Source organism: Trichechus manatus, unplaced genomic scaffold, assembly GCF_000243295.1.
Source record: "Trichechus manatus latirostris isolate Lorelei unplaced genomic scaffold, TriManLat1.0 scaffold00037, whole genome shotgun sequence".
Classification (NCBI taxonomy): Eukaryota; Metazoa; Chordata; class Mammalia; order Sirenia; family Trichechidae; genus Trichechus; species Trichechus manatus.
In genome coordinates, this window is record NW_004443973.1 from 10,098,203 (window position 1) to 10,124,421 (window position 26,219).

Sequence of the window (26,219 nt, forward strand, 5' to 3'; positions counted from 1 at the left end):
TGCAGTAAGCTGAGGCAATTGCAGAGCTTTGCTCATTCATTCTTCTGTCAGTGCTGCATATTGTCCTCTGTCTGAAAATTATTATTTTGTATATTTTTTCTAGTTATTCTTTTATTTATTTTTTATTACTGACTGTACCACAGTCTTTATTTGGGTTTCACCAATTTTCCACTAATGTCCTTTTTCTTTTCCAGTATGGAATACTATGTTGTTTTAGTCCTCTTGTCACCAGATCTTCTCCAGTCTGTGCCAGTTTCTTCGTCTTTTTCATTTTTCACAAGCTTTTGAAGGTCATGAAAATTTAATTCACTTTTTTTTTTTTAAATAAAATTTTACTGATTGCAATGATGGGTAGTTTTTTTTTCTTCTTAAATTTAATTGTGATAAATATATAGGTAACAAAATATTTGCCGTTTCAAAAGCATTCACGTGTGGAGTTCAATGTCTTTCACTTTTTTTTAATTGTGGTGGAAATATACATAACAAAACTCCACAACCCAGCAATTTCTACAGGTACAATTCAGTGACGTTCATTACATTCTTCAACTTGTGCAACCATTCTTGCTACCCTTTTTTGAATCATTCACTACCGTTAACATAAGCTCAATGCCCCCTAAGCAAAAACTCCTCCTTCCTCCTTCCTCCCTCCCACCCCTGGTAACCATTAACAATCTTTGGTTTCTATATATTTGTTTATTTCATGTAAGTGAGATCATACTGTATTTGTCCCTTGGTGACTATTTCTTTTGCTCAAAGTTTTTGTTTTCAAGTTTCATCCATGTTGCGGCATGCATTAGGACTTCATTTCTCTTTATGGATGAGTAGTAGTCGGTTGTGTGTATATATACCACATTTTGTTTGTCCATTCATCTGTTGACGGACATTTTGTTTGTTTCTGCCTTTTGGCTATTGGGAAAAGTGCAGCAATGAACATTGGTGTACAGATTTCTATTTGTGTTCCTGCCTTCACTTTTGGGTATACACCTAGGATTGGGATTGCTGGGTCATATGGTAGTTCTATGTTCAACTTTCTGAGGAATGTCATTCACTTTTGAAGAGTCAAAAGTGAATAGCAAGTCAGATATTTTGTAGAATGTCTCCAGTTTGAGTTTGTCTGATGTTTTCTCATACTATGGACTTTTGGGAAGGATGCCACAGAGGTGATGTTCCCTTCTGATTGCATCATATTGCGGAGTACATGGTATCAACACAATTTATTACAGGTAATATTAACATTGATTACTTGGTTAATGTGGTTTCTGCCTGATTTCTCCACGGTAAGGTTCCTTGTTTTCATTTTCCATACTCTATTCTTGGGGTGGTCTAATGGTGATTTTTTTTAAATTTCCTCATCCCTTCTACAATTACTATTTGGAATTCTTCTGTAAAGAAGATTTGTCTCTTTTCTCTTATTTAGTTATTCAGTTATTTATGTAAATCAATTTGGACTCACTGAAATTTATTTTATTCTTTGGGTTATAATCCAATATTGTTAGTTGCCATCAAGTCGATTCTGACTCACGGTGACCCATGTGTGCAGAGTAGAACTACTCCATAGGGTTTTCAAGGCTGTGACCTTTCAGAAGGAGATCTCCAGACCTGTCTTCCGAGGTTCCTCTGGGTGGATGTGAACTGCCAGCCTTTCGGCTAGTAGTCGAGCACTTAACCGTTTGCGCCATCTAGATACCCTAATCCAGTATTATTATTATTCCGCCCTAATTCATTGTTATTTATTTTGATGTGCAAATTGTTCTAGCTTTGGCCTGTGGGAACTGTTTCAGGTTGGCTCCTATATCCTTTGAACATACCCCCTCCTCTTTATCTCCCCTCCTCTTCCTTACTTTCTAATACTACAAGATGTTTTAGGCTAATACAATCATGTGTTGCTTAATGGCCATGATATGGTCTGTGAAATAGGACGTTATGTAATTTGGATGTTGTGCAAACACCATATTGTATGTACTTGGAAAAAGCTACGTCCCATTGTCTGATAGGGATTTCTGGACTCTATTATAACCTTATAGGACCACAGTCATGTATTTGCACTGGTAAGGAAAACCTGAGTACCTTGCAAATATCACAAGATTCAGTAAGTTTTAGAGGAGAAGAACAAAAAAAAGGACACGGTGGTTGGGGTGAGAGGGATAGGAAATTGGATTGACAAGTTAATAATTAAGTCAATCACTCTATCCTCTTTTACCATTTGGCACATAGCCCACTTCCTTCCCAGCTCCCTCCTTCCCCTCCCCCTGCTTTCTTTTCAGTGGCGGAGGCGCTCAGTTTGACTTGTAAGGATTGAATGAAACACTGCAGCAAACATCTCAAAAAACCAGGAGGTTTAGGCAGTGGGGGAGCCCAGGGGGAGCCAGGAGGATGCTAAAATGGTAGGAGGAGCCCAACGCCTGCTCCAGCCCCCGCGCTGCAAAGATTTCATTTTTATTTGCTTTTCAGCGTTCTCTGGTGCAAATACTTCTAACTGTTGGGTCACACCAAGAATTGAAACTAATTACTTTAGTCTGTGGATCTAAACATAACAGAGAAAATCCTTTCCGGGCACAAAATCCATGGTTGCATTTCTGGTTAACTGAATGTATGTTACCAATAAGAACGTTTAAAAAATTGAACCATGGATGTGTATGAGGTCAGACATTGCCTGAACGGACGTTATATGACACGTGACTGACTGTATTGTATTTTTCTGTGCCAGAATCAGCCATTTCTCCAGGGACGCCTTGTTCCTTTTATTGGAGAATGGTGTTTTGAAACTAAGATCTGGGCTGTAGGTGTGCTCATTACTGTTGGGGTGCCACTGCCTTTAGGCGTTCTTAGCTGGCAGTATTAGGACAGATATGTATTTATACTAACGCATGTATATATACATCTGTGTTTATTTTTGTCATCTATATTTCTGTATCTGTCAGATAGATAATTTTTTTTTAACAGTTATATCTAAATTCAAAAAGTTTTGAAAAGACATTCTACTTTTTTCCCATGTTTTGGATGTGTGTTTTATAAATGGTTAATTAAAAAAGCTGTGGTAGCCCAATATTGGTATCCTGACTCCCCAAGAATAGTAATTTTGTATAAGGTTTTAGGTAAAATATCTGTTCAATGAGATGTAGTTATTATAGCAAATTATGTAATTTACGTAATAAAATGGTTAGGTCTCAGGTGGAGGGGGCATACATTAAATCTAGCCACTCTTTTTTTAAAAATTGTGTTTTAGGTGAAAATTTACAGCACAAATAGTTTCTCATTTAAAAATTTATACACAGATTGTTTTTGTGACATTGGTTTCAGTCCCCTCAATGTGTCAGCACTCTCCCTTTACACCACAGGTTCCCCGTGTCCATTTGTCCAGGTTTCCTGTCCCTTCCTGCCTTCTCGTTTTTTGCTTTTGGGCAGGTGTTGCCAATTTGGTCTCGTATACTTGATTGAACGAAGAAGCACGTTCTTCACGTGTGTTGTTTGTTTTATAGGCCTGTCTAATCTTTGGCTGAAAGGTGGACTTCGGGAGTGGCTTCACTTCTGAGTTAGCTTAGCGGGGTGTCCAGGGGCCATACTATCAGGGGTCCTCCAGTCTGTCAGACCAATAAGTCTTGTATTTTTTTGTGATTTTAGAATTTTCTTTATTTTTCTCCCACTCTGTCTGGAGCCGTCTTTTGTGATCCCTGTCAGAGTGGTCGGTGGTGGTAGCCTGGCACCATCTAGTTCTTCTGGGCTCAGGCTGGTGGAGGCTGTGGCTCATGTGGTCCGTTAGTCCTTTGGGCTGATACTTTCTTTGCATCTTTGGTTTTCTTCATTCTCCTTTGCTCTGAATGTGATGGGACCAATGAAATGTATTTTAGACGGCTGCTTGCAAGTTTTTAAGACTGCAGACACTACTCACCAAAGTAGGATGTAGAATGTTTTCTTTATGAACTATGTTATGCCAGTAGACCTAGATGTCCCCCGAGAGCATGGTCTCTAGCCCTCAGCCCCAGTAACTAGGTCCCTCAAGGTGTTCATATGTGTCTAGGAAGCTTCTATATCTTTGCCTTGGTCACGTTGTTCTGACTTCCCCTATATTGTGTGTTGTCTTTCCTTTCACCAAAGTTAACACTTGTCTACTATCTAGTTAATGGCTTCCCCTTCCCAACCCTCGCCTCCCTCGTAACCATTAGATATTGTTTTTTTCTGTATATAAACCTTTTCTTGAGTTTTTATAAATAGCGGACTCATACAATATTTGTCCTTTTGTGAATTGACTTATTTCACTCAGCATAATGCCCTCTAGATTCATCCATATTGTGAGATATTTCGCAGATTCATCATTGTTCTCTATTGTTGAGTAGCATTCCGTTTTGTGTATGTACCATAATTTGTTTATCCATTTGGCTATTGATGGACACTTCAGTCGTTTGCATCTTTTTGCTATTGTGAATAATGCTGCAATGAACGTAGGTGTGCATATGTCTATTCGTGTGACAGCTCATTGTGTAAGATGTATTCCTAGGAGTAGAATTGCTGGGTTGTATGGTATTGCTTTCTCTAGGTTTTTAAGGAGTTGCCATATTGTTTTTCATAGTAGTTGTGCCATTTTAACATTCCCACCAGCAGTACATGGAGTCCTAATCTTGCCGCAACCTCTTCTATGTTTTTTTCTGTTTTTTTGATTAGTGCCAGTAATGTCAGGGTGAGATGATATCTCATTGTAGTTTTGATTTGCATGTCTCTGATGGCTAATGGTTGCAGGCATTTCCTCGTGTGTGAGTTAGCTGCCTGAAATTTTTTTTTTAATACTGTCATTGGTGAAATAGTATTTGTGAAAACCTGTTCTTACATGAGAGAAATTCCTACAATTTTGAATTCGTTCTCCTACTTTTAAGCTTTAATAGTAACCATAAGAATCTAAATATGTCTGTGTGTGTGTATATGTATGTAAAGTCTTCATTTCACAAAAATCTATGGGCTTTAGCTTTAACACTTGACTGCCAAAACTTTCCAGTTCTTTGCTTTTGCAAGACTTTTCTTTAATAGATTTGAATAGATCAAAATGTCTTATCTTGACACTGAAGCCTATAGTAATAATCCTTAGAAAATTTTTTTCCTTCTTCCTTACTTCTTTTTACTTTTTTTATGTCTACAAAGCTATTGGAAAGTAAAGATAACTTGGACTTTAAAATACACGTCTAAGATGAGACGATCAGTGAAAATGGAGATTTGTCTTCGAAGTTTAGTTTGACTATATGTAAGAATTTTTCCTAGGAGATAATGGGACTTTCTTTTGTTATATTTTGCTTTATGATATAATTTAAGGGATTAACTTCTTTTCTTGTTATAAAATATACTTAATTTTGTGCAGATATACGGTAAAAATACTGTACTTAATAATAGCCATAAATTTGAAAAAAACTCCATAAACTCCCTATGACCTTTTCACTATTACAGTTAATATGACTATGGTAATAACAGTGAGCTATTTTTTAAACTACAGTGTACAAAAGTGCAACTTTAATTTTGCCCTCACAAGTGTTCCGGAAATGTTTAAATTAATGAATACATGTAAGTTTTGTTTCAACTACTGCTATTGCACAGTTATTTTGTAATATTTTCATTACAAATATACAATATTTTAGTTAAATTTAGACAAGTAAGGACTCGGGGACTGTTGTGGCAACCGGTCACTTTTTATTTTTTTGTAGGGAGGGGGAAAAGGTATGGAGAGTAGACCAATCTATGTCCCTACTTACCTCAGCACACTTGTGTAGTTTTCCTTCTTGGGGGAAGTATCCTGAGAGGAAAACTGGTGTGTTTGATGTCTTTCAAGTCTCCTCCAGATGCTCTGCTGGTTTCTATGTCCCCAAGTAGCACCTTCCATGGGTATAAAGCTTGGGTTCTCAGTTTTTTCCTCTGCCTAGGATAAAAGTGGCTGCAGAGGTCCAATCACTTCTTTGAGGTTTTCTTCCATTTTCAGAGTTCTAGCCCCTCCACTTTTTATTGTCTCATTAGCTTTCTTCTGCCTTCGAACAGATGATTACTGTATTCTCATGGAAGCTCTTGTCTGTTGTTAGCTTCTGCACCTCACTCAGAAGCAGAAATTCTCCCCTACCCTACTCCCTTGACTTGCTGAAGAAATCTGGTTGTTTATCCTATAGAATTTTCCAAAGTCTGAATTTTGTGGATTATATTCCTGCAGTATTAATATGTTCCTCTGTCCTCTATATTTCCTATAAATTGCTATTAATATCTAAAGGCTTGACTAGATTAATGTTTAATTTTATGTCAAGAATACTTGAAAGACGATCTGTATACTTCTGTCAAGAGGTGCTATCCCCACCCCCCTTTTTGTGGTATTAACTGTCGTTGGTGATCATTACCTAGATCCATTAATTCATTAGGGGTTGCAGAATTGTGCTATTCTAATCTCTTATTCCTTTCTCATTTATTGGCTGGAATATATCTATAAAATAATCTTATCTTCATTAATTCTCTGGTTACTCTGAAAGTACACAGGCATACCTCGGAGATAGTGCAGGTTTGGTTCCAGACTACCGCAATAAAGCAAATATTGCAGTAAAGGTAGTCACATGAATTTTTGGTTTCCCAGTGCATATAAAAGTTATGTTTACACTATATGGTAGTCTGTTAGGTATGCAATAGCATTATGTCCAAAAAAACGATGTATATACCTTAATTAAAAAATAGTGTATTGCTAAAAATTGCTAACATATGAGCCTTCAGCGAGTCATAAGATATTTGCTGGTGGAGGGTCTTGCTTTGATGTGATGGCTGCTGATTGATCAGAGTGGTGGTTGCTGAAAGCTGGGATGGCTGTGGTATTTTCTTAAAATAAGACAACAATGAAGGTTGTGGAATCAGTTGACTCTTCCTTTCATGAAACGTTTCTCTGTAGCATGCAGTGCTGTTTGATAGCATTTTACCCACAGTACAACTTCTTTCAAAATTGTAGTCAGTCCTCTCAAACCTTGCCACTGCTTTATCAACTAAGTTTATGTAATATTCTAAATCCTTTGTTGTCGTCTCAACAATATTCACAGCATCTTCACCAGGAGTAGTTTCCATCTCAAGAAACCACTTTCTTTGCTCATCCATAAGAACAACTCCTCATCCATTAAAGTTTTATTGTGAGATTGCAAGAATTCAGTCACATCTGTAGGGTCCACTTCTAATTCTAGTTTTGGTGTTTCCACCACATCTGCAGTTACTTCCTCCACTGAAGTCTTGAACCCCTCAAAGTTGGAATCAACTTCTTCCAAATTCCTGTTAATATTGATATTTTGACCTCCTCCCATGAACCAGGAATGTTCTTAATGACATCTAGAATGGTGAATCCTTTCTAGAAGGGTTGCAATTTACTTTGCCCAGATCCATCAGAGGAATCACTATGGCAGCTATAACCTTATCAAATGTATTTCTTAAATAATAAGACTTGAAAGTCAACATTACTTCTTGATCCCTGGGCTACAGAGTGGATGTTGTGTTAACAGGCATGAGAACAACATTAATCTCCTTGTACATCTCCATGAGAGCTCTTGGGTGACCAGATGGATTGTCAATGAGCAGTAATATTTTGAAAGAAATCTTATTTTCTGAGCAGTAGGTCTCAACAGTGGGCTTAAAATACTCAGTAAACTATGTTGTAAACAGATGTGCTGTTATCCAGGCTTTGTTGTTCCGTTTATAGAGCACAGAGAGAGTAGAATTAGCATAATTCTTAAGGGCCATTGGAGTTTTGGAATGGTAAATGAGCGTTGGCTTCAACTTAAAGTCACTGGCTGCATTAGCCCCTGATGCGAGAGTCAGCCTGTCCTTTGAAGCTTTGAAGCCAGTCATTAACCTCTCCTCTGTGAAAGTCCTAGATGGCATCTTCTTCCAATATAAGGCTGTTTTGTCTGCATTGAAAATCTGTTGTTTAGTGTAGCCACCTTCATCAATGATCTTAGCTAGATCTTCTGAATAACTTGCCGCAGCTTCTCCATCAGCACTTACTGCTTCACGTTGTGCTTTTATGCTACGGAGACGGCTTCTTTCCTTAAACCCCATGAACCAACCTCTGCTAGCTTCAAACTTTTCTTCTGCAGCTTCCTCACCTCTCTCAGCCTTCATAGAATTGAAGAGAGTTAGGGCCTTGCTCTGAATTAGGCTTTGGCTTAAGGGAGTATTGTGGCTGGTTTGATCTTCTGTCCAAACCACTAAAACTTTCTCCATATCAGCAATAAGGCTGTTTCACTTTCTTATCATTCATGTGTTCACTGGAGTAGCACTTTTAATTTCCTTCAAGAATTTTTCTTTTGCATTTAAGACTTGGCTAACTGTTTGGTACAAGGGGCCTAGCTTTTGGCTTTTGACATACCTTCCTCACAAAGCTTAATCCTTTCTAGCTTTTGATTTAAAATGAGAGATGTGCGATTCTTCCTTTCACTTGAACACGTTGAGGCCACTGCAGGGTTATTAATTGGCCTAATTTCAATATTGTCATGTCTCAGGGAATAGGGAGGCCTGAGGAGAGGGAGAGAGATGGCGGAATGACCGGTCTGTGGAGCAGTCAGAACACACGTTTATTTGTCAAATTCACTGTCTTACATGGCTGCGGTTCGTGGTGCCCCAAAACAGTTACAATGGTAACATTAAAGATCACTGATCATAGATCACCATAACAGATATAATAATAATGAAAAAGTTTGAAATATTGCGAGACAGAGACACAGACACAAAATGAGCACATACTATTGGAAAAATGGTGCCAGTAAACTTGCTGGATGCAGGGTTGGCACAAACCTTCAATTTGTAAAAAATGCAATATCTGTGAAGTGCAATAAAATGAGGTATGCCTATATATAGGAAAGACTCAATAAACGCTTTATTTACCAGTATTCAAAAGAATTATCTAGCATCCTTAAAAGGTTGCCAGTGAGAGTTTTTTGTTTTGTTGATAATTATTAACAACTCATGGATGTAAAGTTATTTATTTCAAGCCACTGTAGCTATTATTCTTACTGACGTTCATATCGGCCCATTTTTGGCCAGTGGGCTTTTTCAGATTGGTTCCAGAGTGCTTTCAGAGTGATAGAGGTCTTTAATAGTTTGTTTTCTCTTGGGAAAAGTTGTTTGGAACTGTGGCGAAATGAGTTCCTTTATTTGGCCGTTTGCCTTGGTTCTTTGGAGAAACAGCTTGAGAGATTTTTTCCTCTTAGCCCTGAGGAGTCACTCCCCTAGTTTGTTCCCCTGAGGGTTTGTTACTTTTGTCCAGGTTGATTGACCTTTCCTGGGGAAGCTGTAAACCATTTGATTTTTCGTCTGGCTCTGAGCTGCAGCCTGCCCTGTGTTTGGTATGTACCTTGCAGGGATTGGTCAATAATCAAAAACCAAACCCACTGCCAATGAGTCGATTCTAACTCTTAGTGACCTAGTAGGACAGAGTAGAGCTGCTCCATAGGATTTCCAAGGCTGTAAATTTTTATGGGCACAGACTGCCATATCTTTCTCCTGCGAAACAGGCCAGTGTCTTCAAACTGCCAAGCTTTTGGTTAGCAGCCAAGCGCTTTAACCACTGCACCAGTAGTGCTTCTTTGATTGGTGAATTAAAAGAAAAAACAAAAAAACCAAACCCATTGCAGTCGATTTCAACTCATAGTGACCCTATAGGACAGAGTGAATGTACCCACACAAATGAAGTGACTATGGACTCTTCAGATGAGGTGACTATTTTCTGCTATGCAAATGAAGTGCCTGTGGCCTACCAAGCAGGGATTGGTCAGTTTGTGACCCCACTGTGAGGGGCCATGCCTTGAAATTGACATGGAGTTGTGTGAGAGAGAGTGTGTGTGTGTGTGTGTGTGTGTGTGTGTGTGTGTGTGTATGTGTATGCGTATGCAGCCAACCCCAACCTGACAGAGGTTTTTTCAGACTGAAGCAGGAAGAGAAGCTGCAGGAACAAGCAGAAGGAAGAAAGAAGAGAAGAAGTAGAGAGAGGAGGCAAGGAACCTCCTAAAAGAGCTGTAACACAGTCAAGGGCTATAACACCAAAGATAGCGAGAGGCCTGGAAGGGGCCCAGTGACAGAGCCGGCAGTGGCAGGCCTAGAAGGGGCACAGTGGCAAAGCCAGCAGACAAATGGCAAGGCCAAGAGGAGCCTATCCTCAGGGGAGCTGAGAGGAGCCTGTCCTCAGGGGAGCTGAGAGGAGCCTGTCTTCAGGGGTCTGAGAGGAGCCTGTCCTCAGGGGAGCCGAGGGGAGCCGAGAGGAGCCTGTCCTCAGGGGAGCTGAGAGGAGCCTGTCCTCAGGGGAGCTGAGAGGAGCCTGTCTTCAGGGGTCTGAGAGGAGCCTATCCTCAGGGGAGCCGAGGGGAGCCGAGAGGAGCCTGTCCTCAGGGGGCAGAGAGGAGGCCTACACAGCCAGGAGGAGCTTAGAGAGCTGTCCTGTACTGAAGAAGGGAGATTTTGCCTACTTGCTTCCTAATCTAGATCCTAAGTTGAGCCTGTTGATCCTGATCCGCAGATGTACCCTGTTCCTTAGTAAACCATTTAACTGTAAGTGCAGTTCATGAGTTCTGTGAGACACTGCAGCAAATTGCCGAACCCAAATGTGGGAAGAGTGCTGAGGGGAGGGAGAGTGGCCGGTGTCGGAGATGGAGTAGTACAGCAGCTTGAAGAATGTGGAAATCCGGGATATGTTGACCTCTGCCTCATAGGAATTGGCTTTGTACTGATTCTTACGCTTGAAATTATTTGTACATTGACTCATCCTGTGTATTTCTTGTCCCAGACCTGGAACTAGCCATTTCTTTAAGAAGTCCTGGTTATTTTTAGTGGACATGATATTTAAAGATCATAGTCTGAATGTAGTGGTTAAGAGCTCGCCTGCTAACCAAAAGTTAGGCAGTTTGACTCCACCAGCCGCTCCTTGGAAACCCTCTGGGGCAGTTCTGCTCTGTCCTGTAGTGTTGCTATGAGTCAGAATCAACTTGATGGCGCGTGCACACACACACGCACACATGCATACACACACACACACACAGTGTATGCCTTTACACACTCATTGATCTTTTATAGACAGGCATTTGAAAGCTGATTTGACCAATGGTGCTCTCAGTAACCAGTAGTGATTTATGTAGCTATTTTAGCAAACATTTTTCTAGTGTGAAATGTTTAGTTTGAATGTTATATAAAAGCAATATTTAAAGACCTGTAGGTACAAGTTAAATGTGTTGTTGCTAAAAGTTGTTGCTTACCGGTCGTACTTAGGTAAACCTTGATTGTTGCTTTTTGTTCATCACTCTAAGAGATCTGGTTCTTTGTTTTAAAAGTTCTATTGGATGAGCTAACTGTAAACACAAACTAAACCTGTTGCAGTCAAGTTGATTCTGACTCATAATGATCCTATAGGACAGCCCCATAGGGTTTCCAAGGCTGTCATCTTTAAGGAAGCAGACTGCCACATCTTTCTCCTGAGGAGCAGCTGGTGGGTTCGGACTGCTGACATTTCAGTTCGCAGCCAAGCACTTAACCAACTGTGCCACCAGGGCTCCTTTAGCTAAGTAGTAAGTATAAATTTCTTCTGTTGATATAGGCTAATTAGATCTCATCTTTAAATAGACATTATTGCTTTATAAAATACTTGGAAGAGAGAAAAATAATGATCTGTAATCCCATCATCCTAACAGCATTATACTTTTTGAGTATTCTTTTGTTATCAAATTTGGTTCGTATGCAAAAATTTTTACATAATCACATCTAGCCAGAGTTAGCAACATTTGTCTCACAATTCCCACATAACCTTTAGCTACTTCATCAATTCCTCTAGTTTAAAAAAAAAGAAAGATGTTCTAACTATTTCTCATTTTAAATCCTCATGAGTGCTACAGTCCTATTTCTGGAGCAAGGGCAGTCACTGTACTGTTTGTTTTAGTAATAGAATTGAAAAGTAGTACAAAAGAAATCAGCTTTTAAAAATCCCATTTTGTTTTGGATTTTACTCTGATGTTTAACACTGTAATTATCATTTTTAAAAAAGTTCCTGATGTTAACATGAGTTATCCTTCTCTGAGCACACCTCACCTGATAAGAATGAGATAGTGAAAATTGTTGCTGCTGTTAGTTGCTGTTGCATCGATTCCGCCCCACTGTGACCTTGTGTGTAACAGAATGCAAGATTGCCCATTCCTGTATTAGCCTCACAGTAGCCAGGATGGTTGAGTACATCGTTATGGCTATTGTGCCGCTCCATCTCTCAGAGGCTCTCCCAAGCCCTCATTGGCCCTCTGCTTCACCAAATATGATGTCCTCCTCCGGAGATTGATCCTTCCTGAAGAAGTTTCCTAAGCAAGCGAGAAGGACAGTGTTCTCTTGTGATCCATAAAGTTTTCATTGGCTAATTTTCAGAAATAGATTGCAGACTTTCTTCCTACTCTGTCTTAGTCTGGAAGCTTTTCTGAAGCCTGTCCACCATGGGTGACCCTGCTGTATTTAAAACACTGGTGGCCTAGCTTCTAGCATCACAGCAACACACAAGCCACCACAGTATGACAAACTGATAGACAGATGATAGAGTGAAAATTATTACCCAATTATTTCTTCATTTTTAATAGATTTTTCTTCTAGATTTAAACAATAATTCAAAATTATTGAAAAAAATTCAAATTTTGAGCAGTTCAATTATAAGGAAGTCTGAGCTCCTGCCTCCTGTTTTCTATGAGACAGTTAGTGTCAGTTTCCTAATTCAGAATGCTGAGGAAGTGATTGAACTAAATAGATAGGCACCTTTCTACATTTATATTAGAAAAGGTTCTTTTAGATACAGGTGAAGTCATATTGGTTCTGTAAGGTGTTTTATGAATAAAATAGACTGGTATTAAGTGAGACTCTAGCTATCATTTGTAACAAACGTTCTTGGTAAAATGCTTTTCAAGTTTGAAATAGACTGAGATAGAAACATAACTTAATTGTAAGTCATGAGCTGCAGTATTGAAACTTTCATTCATTTCTGCTAGTAAAAAATGTATTCTTTCTTTCTCGCTTTCGATTGTTTTTTTTCACTCCTCAATCTTATTATTTGAGCAGTGAAATTAGAGTGCGATAAATTTTTCTCAGTGTTAACCAAAGAATTGATTAAAATTGTTTTTCTTTCTTTTAGGAAATCCACCTTCTTCAATGTATTAACCAATAGTCAGGCTTCAGCAGAAAACTTCCCATTCTGCACTATTGATCCTAATGAGAGCAGAGTACCTGTGCCAGATGAGAGGTTTGATTTTCTTTGCCAGTACCACAAACCAGCAAGGTAAGAAAACCTTTATGCCATTGTTTATTTGGTGGCTCTGTATAGACTGAGTAAAGAAATGTAAGTGATATGTTTAAAATCACGTAGAAGAGTTTTTCAGAATTAGTGTGGCATTGTTTTAGGTGATTATAAAAGTAACGTAGAACATGGACAAGGGTGAGGAAGGATACAGCTGCGGTTTTTACAGTTATCTTCTGTGAGGGGTGTAAAATAGAAGAAGTAGTTTGTATTATATGATCCTGTGCATGTAAATTATATGTGTATGTGTGTATGCAAGGAGCCCTGGGGATGCAGTGGCTAAGCACTTGGCTACTAGCCGCTCTGCAGGAGAAAGATGTGGCAGTCTGTTCCTGTAAAGATTACAGCCTTGGAAACCCTACGGGGCAGTTCTTCTCTGTCCTGTAGGTTGCTATGAGTTGGAATTGACTTGATGGCAACAGGTTATTTTGATGTGTGTATGCATAGGAAAATGTATATAATGAAGATTACAAGCTAGTTGATTGTTATCTCTAGATAGTAGAATTTTTAGATGATTTTTACTTCATTTCTTATACCCCTCTATATTGTTTGAATTTTTTACAGTAAGCGTATATTATTATATCTTTAATTAGAAAAAATAAGTAAAGCTGTTTTATTAGGAAAAAATAATACAGGTTCATTGCAGTAAGTTCAGACAATAGGGAATATATAAAGAGAGACATGATAAAAACCGAAAATCCAAACCCATTGCCTTAGAGTTGATTCCGACTCACAGCAACCATATAGGACAGAGTAGAACTGCCCCATGGAGTTTCCAAAGAGCGACTGGTGGATTCAGACTGCCAGCGTTTCTGGTTAGCAGCCCGAGCTCTAACCACTGCACCACCAGGGCATATTAAAATTCATCATTGAGTGGTTCCTAAGTATTTTTCTAGAGAGGAAAGAATTTCTATAAAATGTTTGGGGAATTCATCTGGTTAATAAACAGATTCTTAGTACTATTTTATAATAAAACCATCCTTTCTTTTTCAGCAAAATTCCTGCCTTTCTAAATGTAGTAGATATTGCTGGCCTTGTGAAAGGAGCTCACAATGGGCAGGGGCTGGGAAATGCCTTTTTATCTCATATTAGTGCCTGTGATGGAATCTTTCATCTAACACGTGAGTACAGTTGCTTATTTAATTGATTAATTTCATGAAGATCAGTGCTTTCTTTCCATTGTTGCTCAAATAAAATGAGAAATGACTGATTAAAAGGTTTTCTTTCCTTCTTAAGATGAATCATGGGTTTATCTGTTAATTGTGAATTTAAAGCTATTTAACATGACCTCCGTATGTGAAGGCTTATTCCTTAGCAAGTAAATGCTGAATCGGTAGTATATTCTTACTGAATTTTATCCCCTGTTCTAGATTAGACCCTTTTAGAAGTGTTTCATTGTGGAGTAATTTTGTTGATCATAAAGACGTTTTGATATTTTCTTAAGTTGTATCATTTTTCTACATTTTTGCTTACACCATGTGTTGAGAAGGCAGAATTGATAGAGGAAGTGGTTCCATTGTTTTGGGGAAGAGAAAGGCATCCAGTTTATCTATTAGAAATGAATGGATTAAGGAAAAACTATAGGTCAGCTAGTCCTTATGGAGAGAGGAAAACAGGTAGAACAGTTGGGTTGGCTTTTGGTCTTTTGACCGCAAAAGTGAGGGAAGAACATAATAATCCTCTGATCAAACAGAAGATTTAGGTAAAGGCTCAGGTCAAGACTGTACTTTATGATAACAGTATTATAATGAGCAAATTAATGCAAATGAAGGAAACACAAGGTAGAGGTGGGGGCCGCTTCTAGTCTGTTTGTTACTGGTCATTGAGAATGAGTGTTTAGAAAATTTTATAACAGATCGAGGAATTTTTTTGTCCTTTGAATCTAGTAATAAAATTTTTGCTAGTATTTTTTTACTTATCTTTTAAAGAATTCATTTGCCTAGTAATTCATTTTTATTTTACAAGAGTCTACCACAAAAGCGCATCACAGGTAGTCTGAGAAGCACTGATACAGTTAAGTTTCACCTTTGGTGAAGGTTTGGAAAGACCTTCTGGAGCGATTTGTGGTGCAGGCAAAGAATAAGGTCATTGGGGGGAAAATTCAGTTATGTAGAGAAGTGTTACTTAGAGCCTGTGCATTGGTGAAACCCTCTTGTGTTTTTCTAATAATTTCTTCTCCACTATTCTGGTGACTGATGTGACGGTTTAGAAGACAGGATAAAGTTAGGTGTCACTCCAGGTGTCTAGACTGGATCAGTTGAAGGAATCATGATGCCATTAACTGAAATGCTAAATATAGAGGGAGCAGCTAAGTCTTGAGAGAGAGATGATAAGTAACGTTTTGGACATTTATATGAATTTGTGTACCTGGGACATCCAGGTAGGGATATCTATCAGGAACTAGAATTCATAGGGCAAGTGTGACAGAAGGCTGGTAGCAAGGGAACTGCTGAAAGTTTGGGTGTGTTTGGTTTAATTGGCATAGTTCTTGGGTGGTGCAAATGGTTAGATACTTGACTACTAGCCAGACGGTCACAGCCAGGAAAACCCCATGGAGCAGTTCTATTCTACACACATGGGGTCACTGTGAGTCAGAATTGACTTGATGACAACTAAGTTTAATTGCATTTTTTTCCTTCTTCTTAATAATTGTATCTTAGATTGATTGAAGTACAATAAAATATGTATGCTCCTAACTAAATGCATTTTTCCCTAAGGAATGTATATTTTATTTTTGAAATTACCATACGGTAAAATTAACTATTTTTTGTTATTCAGTTCTATGAATTTTGACATGTGTAAGGTAGATTCATGTATTGACCACCATAATCAGGACACAGAAGACGTCCATCACCCCATCACCCCAAAGCACTCTGTTAGACTATCCCTTTATATTTATACTCTCCCCACCCCTAACCCTGCAACTGCCTTAACTGATCTGTTCTCCATCATTATGGTTGTCTTTTTGAGAATGTTTTGTAAATGAAATCATGAGAATGTGCTTTTTTGCTTTGTTTTATTTTGAAAAGATGATTACAGATTAAAGTTAATGGTCTTACTAGCAGATCCTCTAGGCCCATCCATCAGACATGCCTCTAGAAACTAGCAGGATGAGAGGATATTGCAGAGGGCATTAGTTTCCTATATTTTTTTTTCTTTAATTTTTCAGTTTTCTTTCATCCTATTATTTTATGGATTGTTTATTTTAAATTTTATTGTGCTTTAGATGAAAGTATACAGCACAAATTATTTTCTCATTCAAAAATTTATACACAAATTGTTTTGTGACATTAGTTGCAATCCCTGCAATGTGACAGCACTCTTCTCCTTTCCACCCCGGGTTCCCGTGTCCATTTGTCCAGTTTTACTGTCCCTTCCTGCCTTCTCATCTTGCTTTTGGGTAGGACTTGCCCATTTGGTCCTATGGATCTTTTAGATATCTTTCAATACCAAAATGTTTGGTCAGAGTTTCTGCTCTCAGTGGGTCCTGTGTCTTTAGCGTCTTGAGCTTGCCCTGAGAGCAGTTTAGATTTGTAGCTGTTTCTTCTGGTTTCCTGCTTTCTTCTGGATTTTGGCCTCGTAGGTAGTCTTTGAGCACTGATTGACTGCATTTTATACAGTATATTAAAGTTGTCTTCCATGGTGGGGTTGGTCTGAATTATTTAAACCCTTTCTGCCATGTGGCATAGTGGTCAAGAGCTTGGCTGCTGTCTTAGTCATCAAGTGCTGCTGTAACCGAAACACCGCAAATGGATCTCTTCAACAAAGAGAAATTTATCTTCTCACAGTCTAGTAGGCTGCAAGTCCAAATTCAGGGCATCAGCTCCAGGAGAAGGCTTTCTCTCTCTGTCAGCTCTGGAGGAAGGACCTTGTGATACATCAGTCTTCCCTTGGTCTGGGAGCATCTCAGTGCAGGAACCTCAGGTCCAAAGGACGTGCTCTGCTCCCGGCACTGTTGTCTTGGTGATATGAGGTTCCCCTGTCTCTCTGCTAGCTTCTCTCTTTTATATCTCAAAAGAGATTGGCTTGAGACACTACCTAATCTTGTAGACCTCATCAATATAACTGCTGCTAATCCATCTTATTACATCATAGTGATAGAGTTTACAACACATAGGAAAATCTCATCAGATGATAAAATGGTAGACAATCATACAGTACTGGGAATCATGACCTAGCCAAGTTGACAGATATTTTTGGGGGACACAGTTCAATCCATGACAGCTGTTAACCAAAAGGTCAGCAGTTTGAATCCACCAGCTGCTCCTTGGAAACCCTCTGGGGCAGTTCTGCTCTGTCCTGTGTGGTCGCTATGAGTCGAAATCAACTTGTCATGGTTTGAATTATGTCCCCCAAAAATGTGTGTATCAGTTTGGCTGGGCCATGATTGCTGGTACTGTGTGATTTTCCTGTATGTTGTAAACCTGCCTCTATGATGTTAATGAGGGAGGATGAGTGGCTGTTGTGTTAGTAAGGCAGGACTGGATCTACAAGACTGGACTGTGTCCTGAGGCAGTCTCTTGAGATACAAAGGACAGAAGTGAGCAGTGAGACAGGGGGACCTGATACCATCGAGAAAGCAGCGCCGGGAGCAGAGCGCGTCCTTTGGACTGGGGTCCCTGCGCCTAGAAGTTCCTAGTCGGGGGGAACACTGATGAGAAGGCCGACAGAGAGAAAAAGTCTTCCCCTTCAGAGCTGACGCCCTGAATTTGGACTTTCAGCCTACCTTACTGTGAAGAAATAAATTTCTCTTTGTTAAAGCCATCCACTTGTGGTATTTCTGTTATATATAGCAGCACTAGATAACTAAGACACAACTCGACAGCAACAGATTTCTTTTTTTTTTAATCTGCCCATTATTAGGAGGGAAGATTTTTTTTTTTCCCCCATCTTTTATTTTGTTTCTGAGCTCTCACTTGATTCAGCCTTTTTTTTTTTTAATTGTACTTTAGATGAAGATTTATAGAACAAATAGTTTCTCATTAAATAGTCAGTACACATATTGTTTTATGACATTGGTTAACAACCCCACGACACGTTGACACTCTCCCTTCTCAACCTTGGAGGACCTTTTTTTCTTTTTTGGTGAAAATACACATAGCCAAAGTTACACCATTTCAAAAAATTCTACATGTACAATTCAGTAACATCGATTACATTCTTCCTGTTGTGCTGCTGTTCTCACTATCCTTTTGCAACTTATTCCATCACCATTATCTTTAACTCACTGCCCACTAGGCTTCCCATCAAACCGTTTGAGTTGCTGTTGTCAATTTGATCTCACATAGATAATTCTTGTTTTTTTTTTGTACCTTAGATGAAGCTTTTCAGAACAAATAGTTTCTCATTAAACAGTTAGTACACATATTGCCCTGTGACAATGGTTAACAACCCCATGACATGTCAACACTGTCCCTTCCCAACCTTGGGTTCCCTATCACCAGCTTTCCTGTCCTCTCCTGCCTTCTAGTCCTTGTCCCTGGACTGCTATGCCTCATTAGTCCCATTTTGTTTTATGGGGCTGCCCAATCCCTGGCTGAACAGTAAACCTCGGGAGTGACTTCACCACTGAGCTAAAAGGGTGTCCAGGGGCCATACTCTTCAGAGTTTCTCCAGTCTGTCAGGCCAGTAAATCTGGTGTTTTTTTGTGAGTTAGCATTTTGTTCTACAACCTTCTCCAGCTCTGTCCAGGACCCTCGGTTGTGATCCCTGTCAGAGCAGTCAGTGGTAGTAGCCGGGCGCCATCTAGCTGTACTGGACTCAGTCTGGTGGAGGCCTTGGTAGCTGTGGTCCATTAGTCCTTTGAACTAATCTTTTCCCTGTTTCCTGTTCTCTTCATTCTCCCTTGTTCCTGAAGGGGTGAGACCAGTGGAGTATCTTAGATGGCTGCTTACAGGCTTTTAAGACCCCAGACACTACTCCCTAAGGTAGAATGTAGAACATTGTCTTTGTAAACTGTGTTATGCCAGTTGAGCTAGATGTTCCCCAAGACCATGGTCCCCATAGCCCTCCACCCAACAATTCAGGCCCTCAGGGTCTGGATGTGTCTGTGGAGCTTCCATAACCTTTGCTTGTATAAGTTGTGCTGGCTTCCGCAAAGTATAGTGTACTGTCTTACCCTTACCCAAAGTTACCACTTATCTATTGTCTGTTTAGTTTCCCCTCCCCACCCCTCCCATCCCTCGTAACCAGCAAAGATTGTTTCTTTTTGTGTGTAAACTTTTACATGAGTTTTTACAGTAGAGGTCTCATGCAACATTTGTCCTTTTGTGATTGACTTATTTCACTCAGCATAATGTCCTCCAGTTTCATCCATGTTATGAGATACTTCACAGATTCATCATTGTTCTTTATCATTGCATAGTACTCCATTGTGTGTATATACCATAGTTTATCCATTCATCTGTTGATGGGCATCTAGGTTGTTTCCATCTTTTTGCTATTGTGACAATACTGCCATGAACATGGGTGTGCATATGTCTATTCGTGTGACAGCTCTTATTTCTCTAGGATATATTCCTAGGAGTGGGATTGCTGGATCGTATGGTATTTCCGTTTCTAGCTTTCTAAGGAAGCACCATATCATTTTCCAAAATGGTTGTATCATTTTGCATGAGAGTTCTGATCTCCCTGCAACCTCTCCAACATTTGTTATTTCCAGTGTTTTTGATTTGTGCCAGTAATGCTGGGGTGAGATGGTATCTTATTGTAGTTTTAATTCGCATTTCTCAAATGGCTAGTGATGGCGAGCATTTCCTCATGTGTCTGTTGGCTGCTTGTGATTCAGCCTTTTTTATCTGACAAAATTCTTTTTTTTAACCTATGTAATTTTTTTTGAGGTTCTTCTAATTTTAAAATTAATACATAATTACTTTTAATACTTTAATCTTCTAGAAGCTGATACAGTACTGCAGTATTGCTATTTAAGTAATTAAATAATATATGCATGAAAAATTATTATTTTTTTGGCAGCTCTAGATCTAAAGCAAAATATACTCATTATGGAAACATATCTGTTGCCGTCGAGTCGATTCTGATTCATAGCAACCCTATAGGACAGACTATAACTGCCCTATAGGGTTTCCAAGGTTGTAATCTTTACTGAAGCAGACTGCCACATCTTTCTCCCATGAAACAGCTGGTGAGTTTGAACTGCCAGTCTTTTGGTTAGCAGCCATGGCCTTAACCACTTACCACCAAGGCTCCTTATAGAAACATAGGAAAATGTAAAAATATAGTTACCTACCTATTCATGAATAATTTTTTAAAAAAAACATGGGTTTTCCCTCGAGACTGTGGCCCTTAGTCACTCTTCTACCTTGGATCTGAAGCCACTCCTGGAGATCACCTTTGAACCAAATAATAGAGAAGCCTGTAAAATAAACAGTAACACTCATGAGGAAAGTACTTCTTAGAACAATCAACTGTAGGAAACCAAAAGGGCAACATTTGCTCAAAAGCGAAGATGAGAAGGCAGGAAGCGGCAGGAAAACCAGACAAATGGGAATGCGGAGCTCAGGGTGGAAATGGGGAGAGGGCTGACATGTTGCGGGGATTGCAGCCAATGTCACGGAACACTTTGTGTATAAGTTATTGAACGAGAAACTAATTTACTGTATAAACTTTCACCTGAAGCATAATAAACAAAACAAACAAATGTGGGTTTTGATGCCCAGAGGTAGAATTACTAGGCCAAGGGGTCAAGGGGTATGTGTATTTTTTAAAATTCTATTAATTAGATACATCCAAATCCTCTGTCTGTATCTCTGTGGGGGTATTAGCTTTTTAAAACTTAATTTTATGTTTTGAATAATGTTAGATAGGTCACACACTGAAATAGATAAAACATTTACATGAAGTCTTGCTCATACCCATTTCTGATTCCTCTGCTTTGCCTTCTTCATAAGTAATGATACATTTGTTTTTTATTTTTTCTTCTAGAGCAAAGATTGGCAAACTTTTTCTTTAACGTGCTAGATAGTAAATATTTTGCTCTGTTGCGTGTTCTTTGTGTGTGTGTTTACAAACTTTTAAAAGTGTAAAAGTCATTCTTATTAGCTTGAGGGTCATACAAAAACAGGCCAAAGCCTTAATTTGCTGTGCTTGTTCTAGAATTTCTCATGCAATACAGGCACATAGGAATATATTATATATGTCATCTTTGTTGAAAATATTTTTATTAGTCTTTTCCTTTGATTTCTTCTATTAGTTTTATACAAGAAAATGCTTATCCTCTTCAAGATCAGGCAAATATTTACATCTATTTTCTTCTAGTTTTTTTCTTTATTTTTTACTGAGATATAAAATATATACAGTAAGGTACAAAAAATGCATAAATCTGAATTGCACAGCTGGATATATTCATACACATGTATACACCTTTGTAAGCACCATGTATATCAAGATACAGAACATTTCTCTCATCTTTCCTAGTCAGTCCCCCACTCAGGGTAATCACTATTCTGACTTATGTCATTGATTAATTTTGCTTGTTTTTGAACGTCATATAAATGTAGTCATACAGTCTATATTCTTATGTGCCTTTCCTTCTCTGAACATCATGTCTGTGAGAGTCATCTCTATTGATGTATATATCAATATGGATAATTTGTAATTTTTTTAAGACAGAAATTTAGATTTTTGTTTACTTTGAGGCTTTGCAGGATTATGTCATTTAGTTAACAAAGTTGATATTCTAGCAACTATATACCAACACACTGAATGAATTTTGGAGTAGGAAGATGTTTGGGGCAGAAAGAACAACCATGAGGCTTTTGTAGTATTTGAGGAGGAACTAATGAGGGCTGGATTTCAGAAAACTATAAATGGCTGTAGAGGGAAAAAGCAAATTTGAGAGACTTTGTAAAGAAGGAATAGGGCTTAACGAGAGGCTTTTCTTTCATCTGTAAAGAAAATTCTCCTCCAATAAGACTGTTTGCCAAAGATTCAATACAGACTAGGGAAACAGCAACCATATTGTGGAAAACAAATTCTTTCTTAATTCAAACATGCAATAACTTCTCTGATAACAGGTGTTTTATTTAGAAAGATGATTAATTTTTGTCTCTAGGGTTTAGTGAGCCAAAGTGACTTGTTTTCACCAATTTTTAAAAGTAGTATAACTTCTTATTGTTAGTTTTTTAAAGAACGTGACGAGGTTATTGATTTCACTGAATCCTTAGCTTTTTAAAGCTGGCATTAGAAGTTTTGAAGTTATATTTCAACAGGAAGCTAAGACGTTTATGTGTTATCTGAAGGACATCACCTTTGGCAGAATAGCTGCACCTACTGTCAAGCTATTTATAGATAAAACTTGTTATTAAGTTTTTTAATAGGTACTTAGCGATAAGCTCTTGTAGGCTAGAAACAAGAGTTCTGCTTCCTGAGCTGTGAGACAGTTTTGTTCCCAACTTAGAAACACATACAGGAAGTTCTGATTTGCAGAATTATTAATTATAAGCTATATAACCAGTTACAGTTGAAGAACACAGCTTCAAATACAGTTTATTTTCAGCTAAGTTGATGTGTATGTATATGTATGTGTGTGTGTTGGTGGTAGTGGTGGGAGTATGGATATACTACCCTGTTCTTTCCTGAGTTCTGTACACCAGTTGCTTGTTAAATTTTCTGCCTATGGCAGTATATAGTATTATATAGCTGCCTGTGGTAGTATACAGCTTATTATAGTTAAATTTTCTGTCAACTTTTTCCATGAACTTGAATTGCATTTATTATTTTACCCTGCTGACTTCTAAAGGGAATTTTAACTGTCTTATGATAAAAGACATATATATTAAAACAATAGGAAAATGATGAAAACCAATTTATAAAGAGTGAGGATTAAAGGGCAAGGGGTGGATGCATGGCTAGAAAGCTAAGAACACAGTAATACATAACCCATACTAAGTAAGATATTGAAATTGAGTATAAATCTTAAACCACTAAGCTTCATGGCAGCCAAGGCAAAGAGGAAAAGTTATGGATTATTTAATTTCATATATATCTGATATATATCAGTAGAGATAACCCTTTTCTAGCTTTTAGTTGAAATTTATTGCATCTTTGCAGGAGAGACTTTAACGAACAGTCTGGTATATAGTGTTTTCTATTAGATTGCATAAAGAGCAGAAATTTAGAAGCAGTCTTCTACTCATTGTAACTCTGGATTAAAAGCAGAGGGAATAGAATTAGGTTTTTCTTTCCTCAAGTATTAATCTGTACTGTACCTCCAATTCATACAAAGGGTAAAATGTAAGGAATCTAGAGAACAATAGAGTTAGCATTTTTTTAATACCCGTTCAAAGTATTAACAGGCTTTGGCAGTTGTGGTAGAGCAGGCAATTCAATATTAAGATCATTAGCGTGTGTTTGAATTGTTGCATTTTATGTTGATTGCTGGAAGAAAGAAAATTATTATTAAGCACTTGGTATATGTTAGGTAGTGTGATAGGCTCTTTGTAATATATTGTTCTATTTGATCTTAACAGTTGTTGAGGATTGTTATCCCAGTTGTACCGGTGAGAAAATAGAGAGTGGGAGGTTAAGTAGTTTTCCTAAGGTTACATACCTAGTAAATTGGGTGTAGAGCCTGTCTTTCTTCTTTAAAGCCCTTTCTCTTTCCACCATATCACATTGTTTTCATATATTTTAGGTCTGAATGTTTAAGAATCCATCCATGTATTTGTGTGTGTGTGTGTGTGTGTGTGTGTGTGAGAAAATTCAAATACTTGGTGTACATTCTTTTTCAGAGAATACTTGCTCTGCACAGTAGTGACCTCCAGGAATATCAGGAAACTTCTGAAGAGACAGGTGCTGTATAGTGATTTTAAAAGAATTGTTGTTGTTAGGTGCCGTCCGACTCATAGCGACCCTTTGTACAACAGAACGAAACACCGCCCGGTCTTGGCACCATCCTCACAATCGTTGTTATGCTTAAGCCCATTGTTGCAGTCACTGTGTCAGTCCATCTCATTCAGGGTCTTCCTCTTTTTTACTGACCCTCTACTCTACCATGCATGATGTCCTTCTCCAGGGACTGAATCCTCATAACGTGTCCGAAGTACGTGAGGCGTAGTCTCGCCATCCTTGCTTCTAAGGAGCATTACCTGTTGATATTTGAATACCGGTAGCATGGCTTCCAGCATCACAGCAACATGCAAGTCCCCACAGTAGGACAAACTGACAGACGTGTAGGGGTTAAAAGAATTAGGTTATAGCTTTTGTTCATATGTGTGCCAGGCTCTGCGTGAAGTTCTTTACATTAGGAATTTCATTTAATTCTCAGAAGTGAATACAGAGAGGTTAGGAACTTGCCCAAGGTTACACAGCTGGTAGATGATATAGTTGGGAGTAGAACTCAGTAGGCAAGTTTGATTCCAAAACTTGTACTTTTAGCCTTTGCTGACCAATGGAAATATAATGTGAGCCATAAATGTGAGCAAAATAGGTAATTTTAGATTTTCTGGTAGCCACAGTAAAAATAAATTAACAGGTATAATGTTTTTAAAAATATATTTTATTTAACCCAGTATATCAAAAAACTTATTATTTCAACATGTAGTAAATATAAAAAAAAAGTTGAGATATGTTACCTCTTTTTGCTACTCTGTCTTTGAAATCTGATAGTGTGTATGTTACACTTACAGCACATTTCCATTTGGGCTAGCCCCATTTCAAGTGCTTAATAGTCACATGTGGCTAGTGACTACAGTATTGGACAGCCCAATTCTACACTATATGCATAGAAAAAAATGGAAGAAAGTATGTCAAGCCGTTGGTAGATTTCTGGAGAATTGAATTGGGGTAGGGAAGGAGATGGGGGATTTTCATTTTTTATTTTAGAATCTTTGATTTTTTTTGAAGTAAGCATATATTATTCTGATTCTTAAAACATGAGGAATTTCTATTTTAAATACAGGTTTTAGATCTGCACAGATGATTCAGGTAAGTCTCAAGAGTTCTGCATTAAAACAATGAGAAGGTGACTTTGGCTTAGAATGTTGTGATGTCAGGAGTTATCAGTGATCTATCTCTGTTAACATGTTTGATTTTAAGCAAGGCTAATCAGGATGGTTCTGCCAGGATGATTTAGTTAAGGAGTTTATTCTCAGATAACTAAATAATTGGGCTCTGTTATTAGAGAAGTTACTTCCTTGATTGTTCCCATAATATTGGTTTGTATGGTCTAATCTGTCATAAAGCAATACTTGTATTTCTAAGAAACCTTAGTGTAGTGAACATTTGGGGAGTGGGAAGGTAGAGTGGTGAGGGCTGTCCTTATACCCTCTAACATACTTGTCCTAATAGCAAAGTAATTTCTTTGTGGGGGATTACCTCATTCCCATTTTATGTATACTAGGTGAGAGGGCATTATCCAGTTTTTTCCTTCTACCCTGAGAGTCTGAGGGGGCCCTATCCTTGCCAGGTAGACCCAGAAGTGTACACCTAACCTAAGATGGGCTTTGAAAGAAGCAAAGATTGAGGGACGTCATTGAACTAATTCAGTATTTTATTTCATTTGGCTATTTTTTTTCAAGAGTAAGAATGATGATAGGGAAACAAGCACAGTCTTTTTAAAATTTTTATATTTTAATAGATTCTTAGCAGTTTTATTGTCTTTACACCAGTCATTTAATATGCACAGTGCAGAGCCACCTAAACAAAATTGTTTTGTCAAAGCAAAGGGAAGCCCTTGTTAGTTGTGCCAGCCTACTGTTGTTTGAGATATAATCAGTAGCTATCTAACTTGATAACAAATCGCATTCCCTTATAATAGATTGAATTATATACAATTTAGGTACAAAATCTTTGCTTTAGAAAAAATGACCATCATTCCATAATACATTCAAAATTGTAATTTAATTATGTGTTTGCATTCCCCCCTTATACCTTATGAATTCTTGGAAAGTAATGAGCACCTTCCCCA

General features: G+C 38.3%; 1 protein-coding gene across 1 annotated transcript in view; it reads left to right on the forward strand.

Moving 5' to 3' along the window:
- OLA1 (Obg like ATPase 1) overlaps nucleotides 1-26,219 on the forward strand; it is a 188,400-nt gene that overhangs the window by 16,365 nt on the left and 145,816 nt on the right. Inside the window, exons 3-4 of the mRNA XM_023730560.1 lie at nucleotides 13,133-13,276; nucleotides 14,288-14,415. Coding sequence (XP_023586328.1) covers nucleotides 13,133-13,276; nucleotides 14,288-14,415 — 272 coding nt within the window. The remainder of the gene's footprint in view (nucleotides 1-13,132; nucleotides 13,277-14,287; nucleotides 14,416-26,219) is intronic.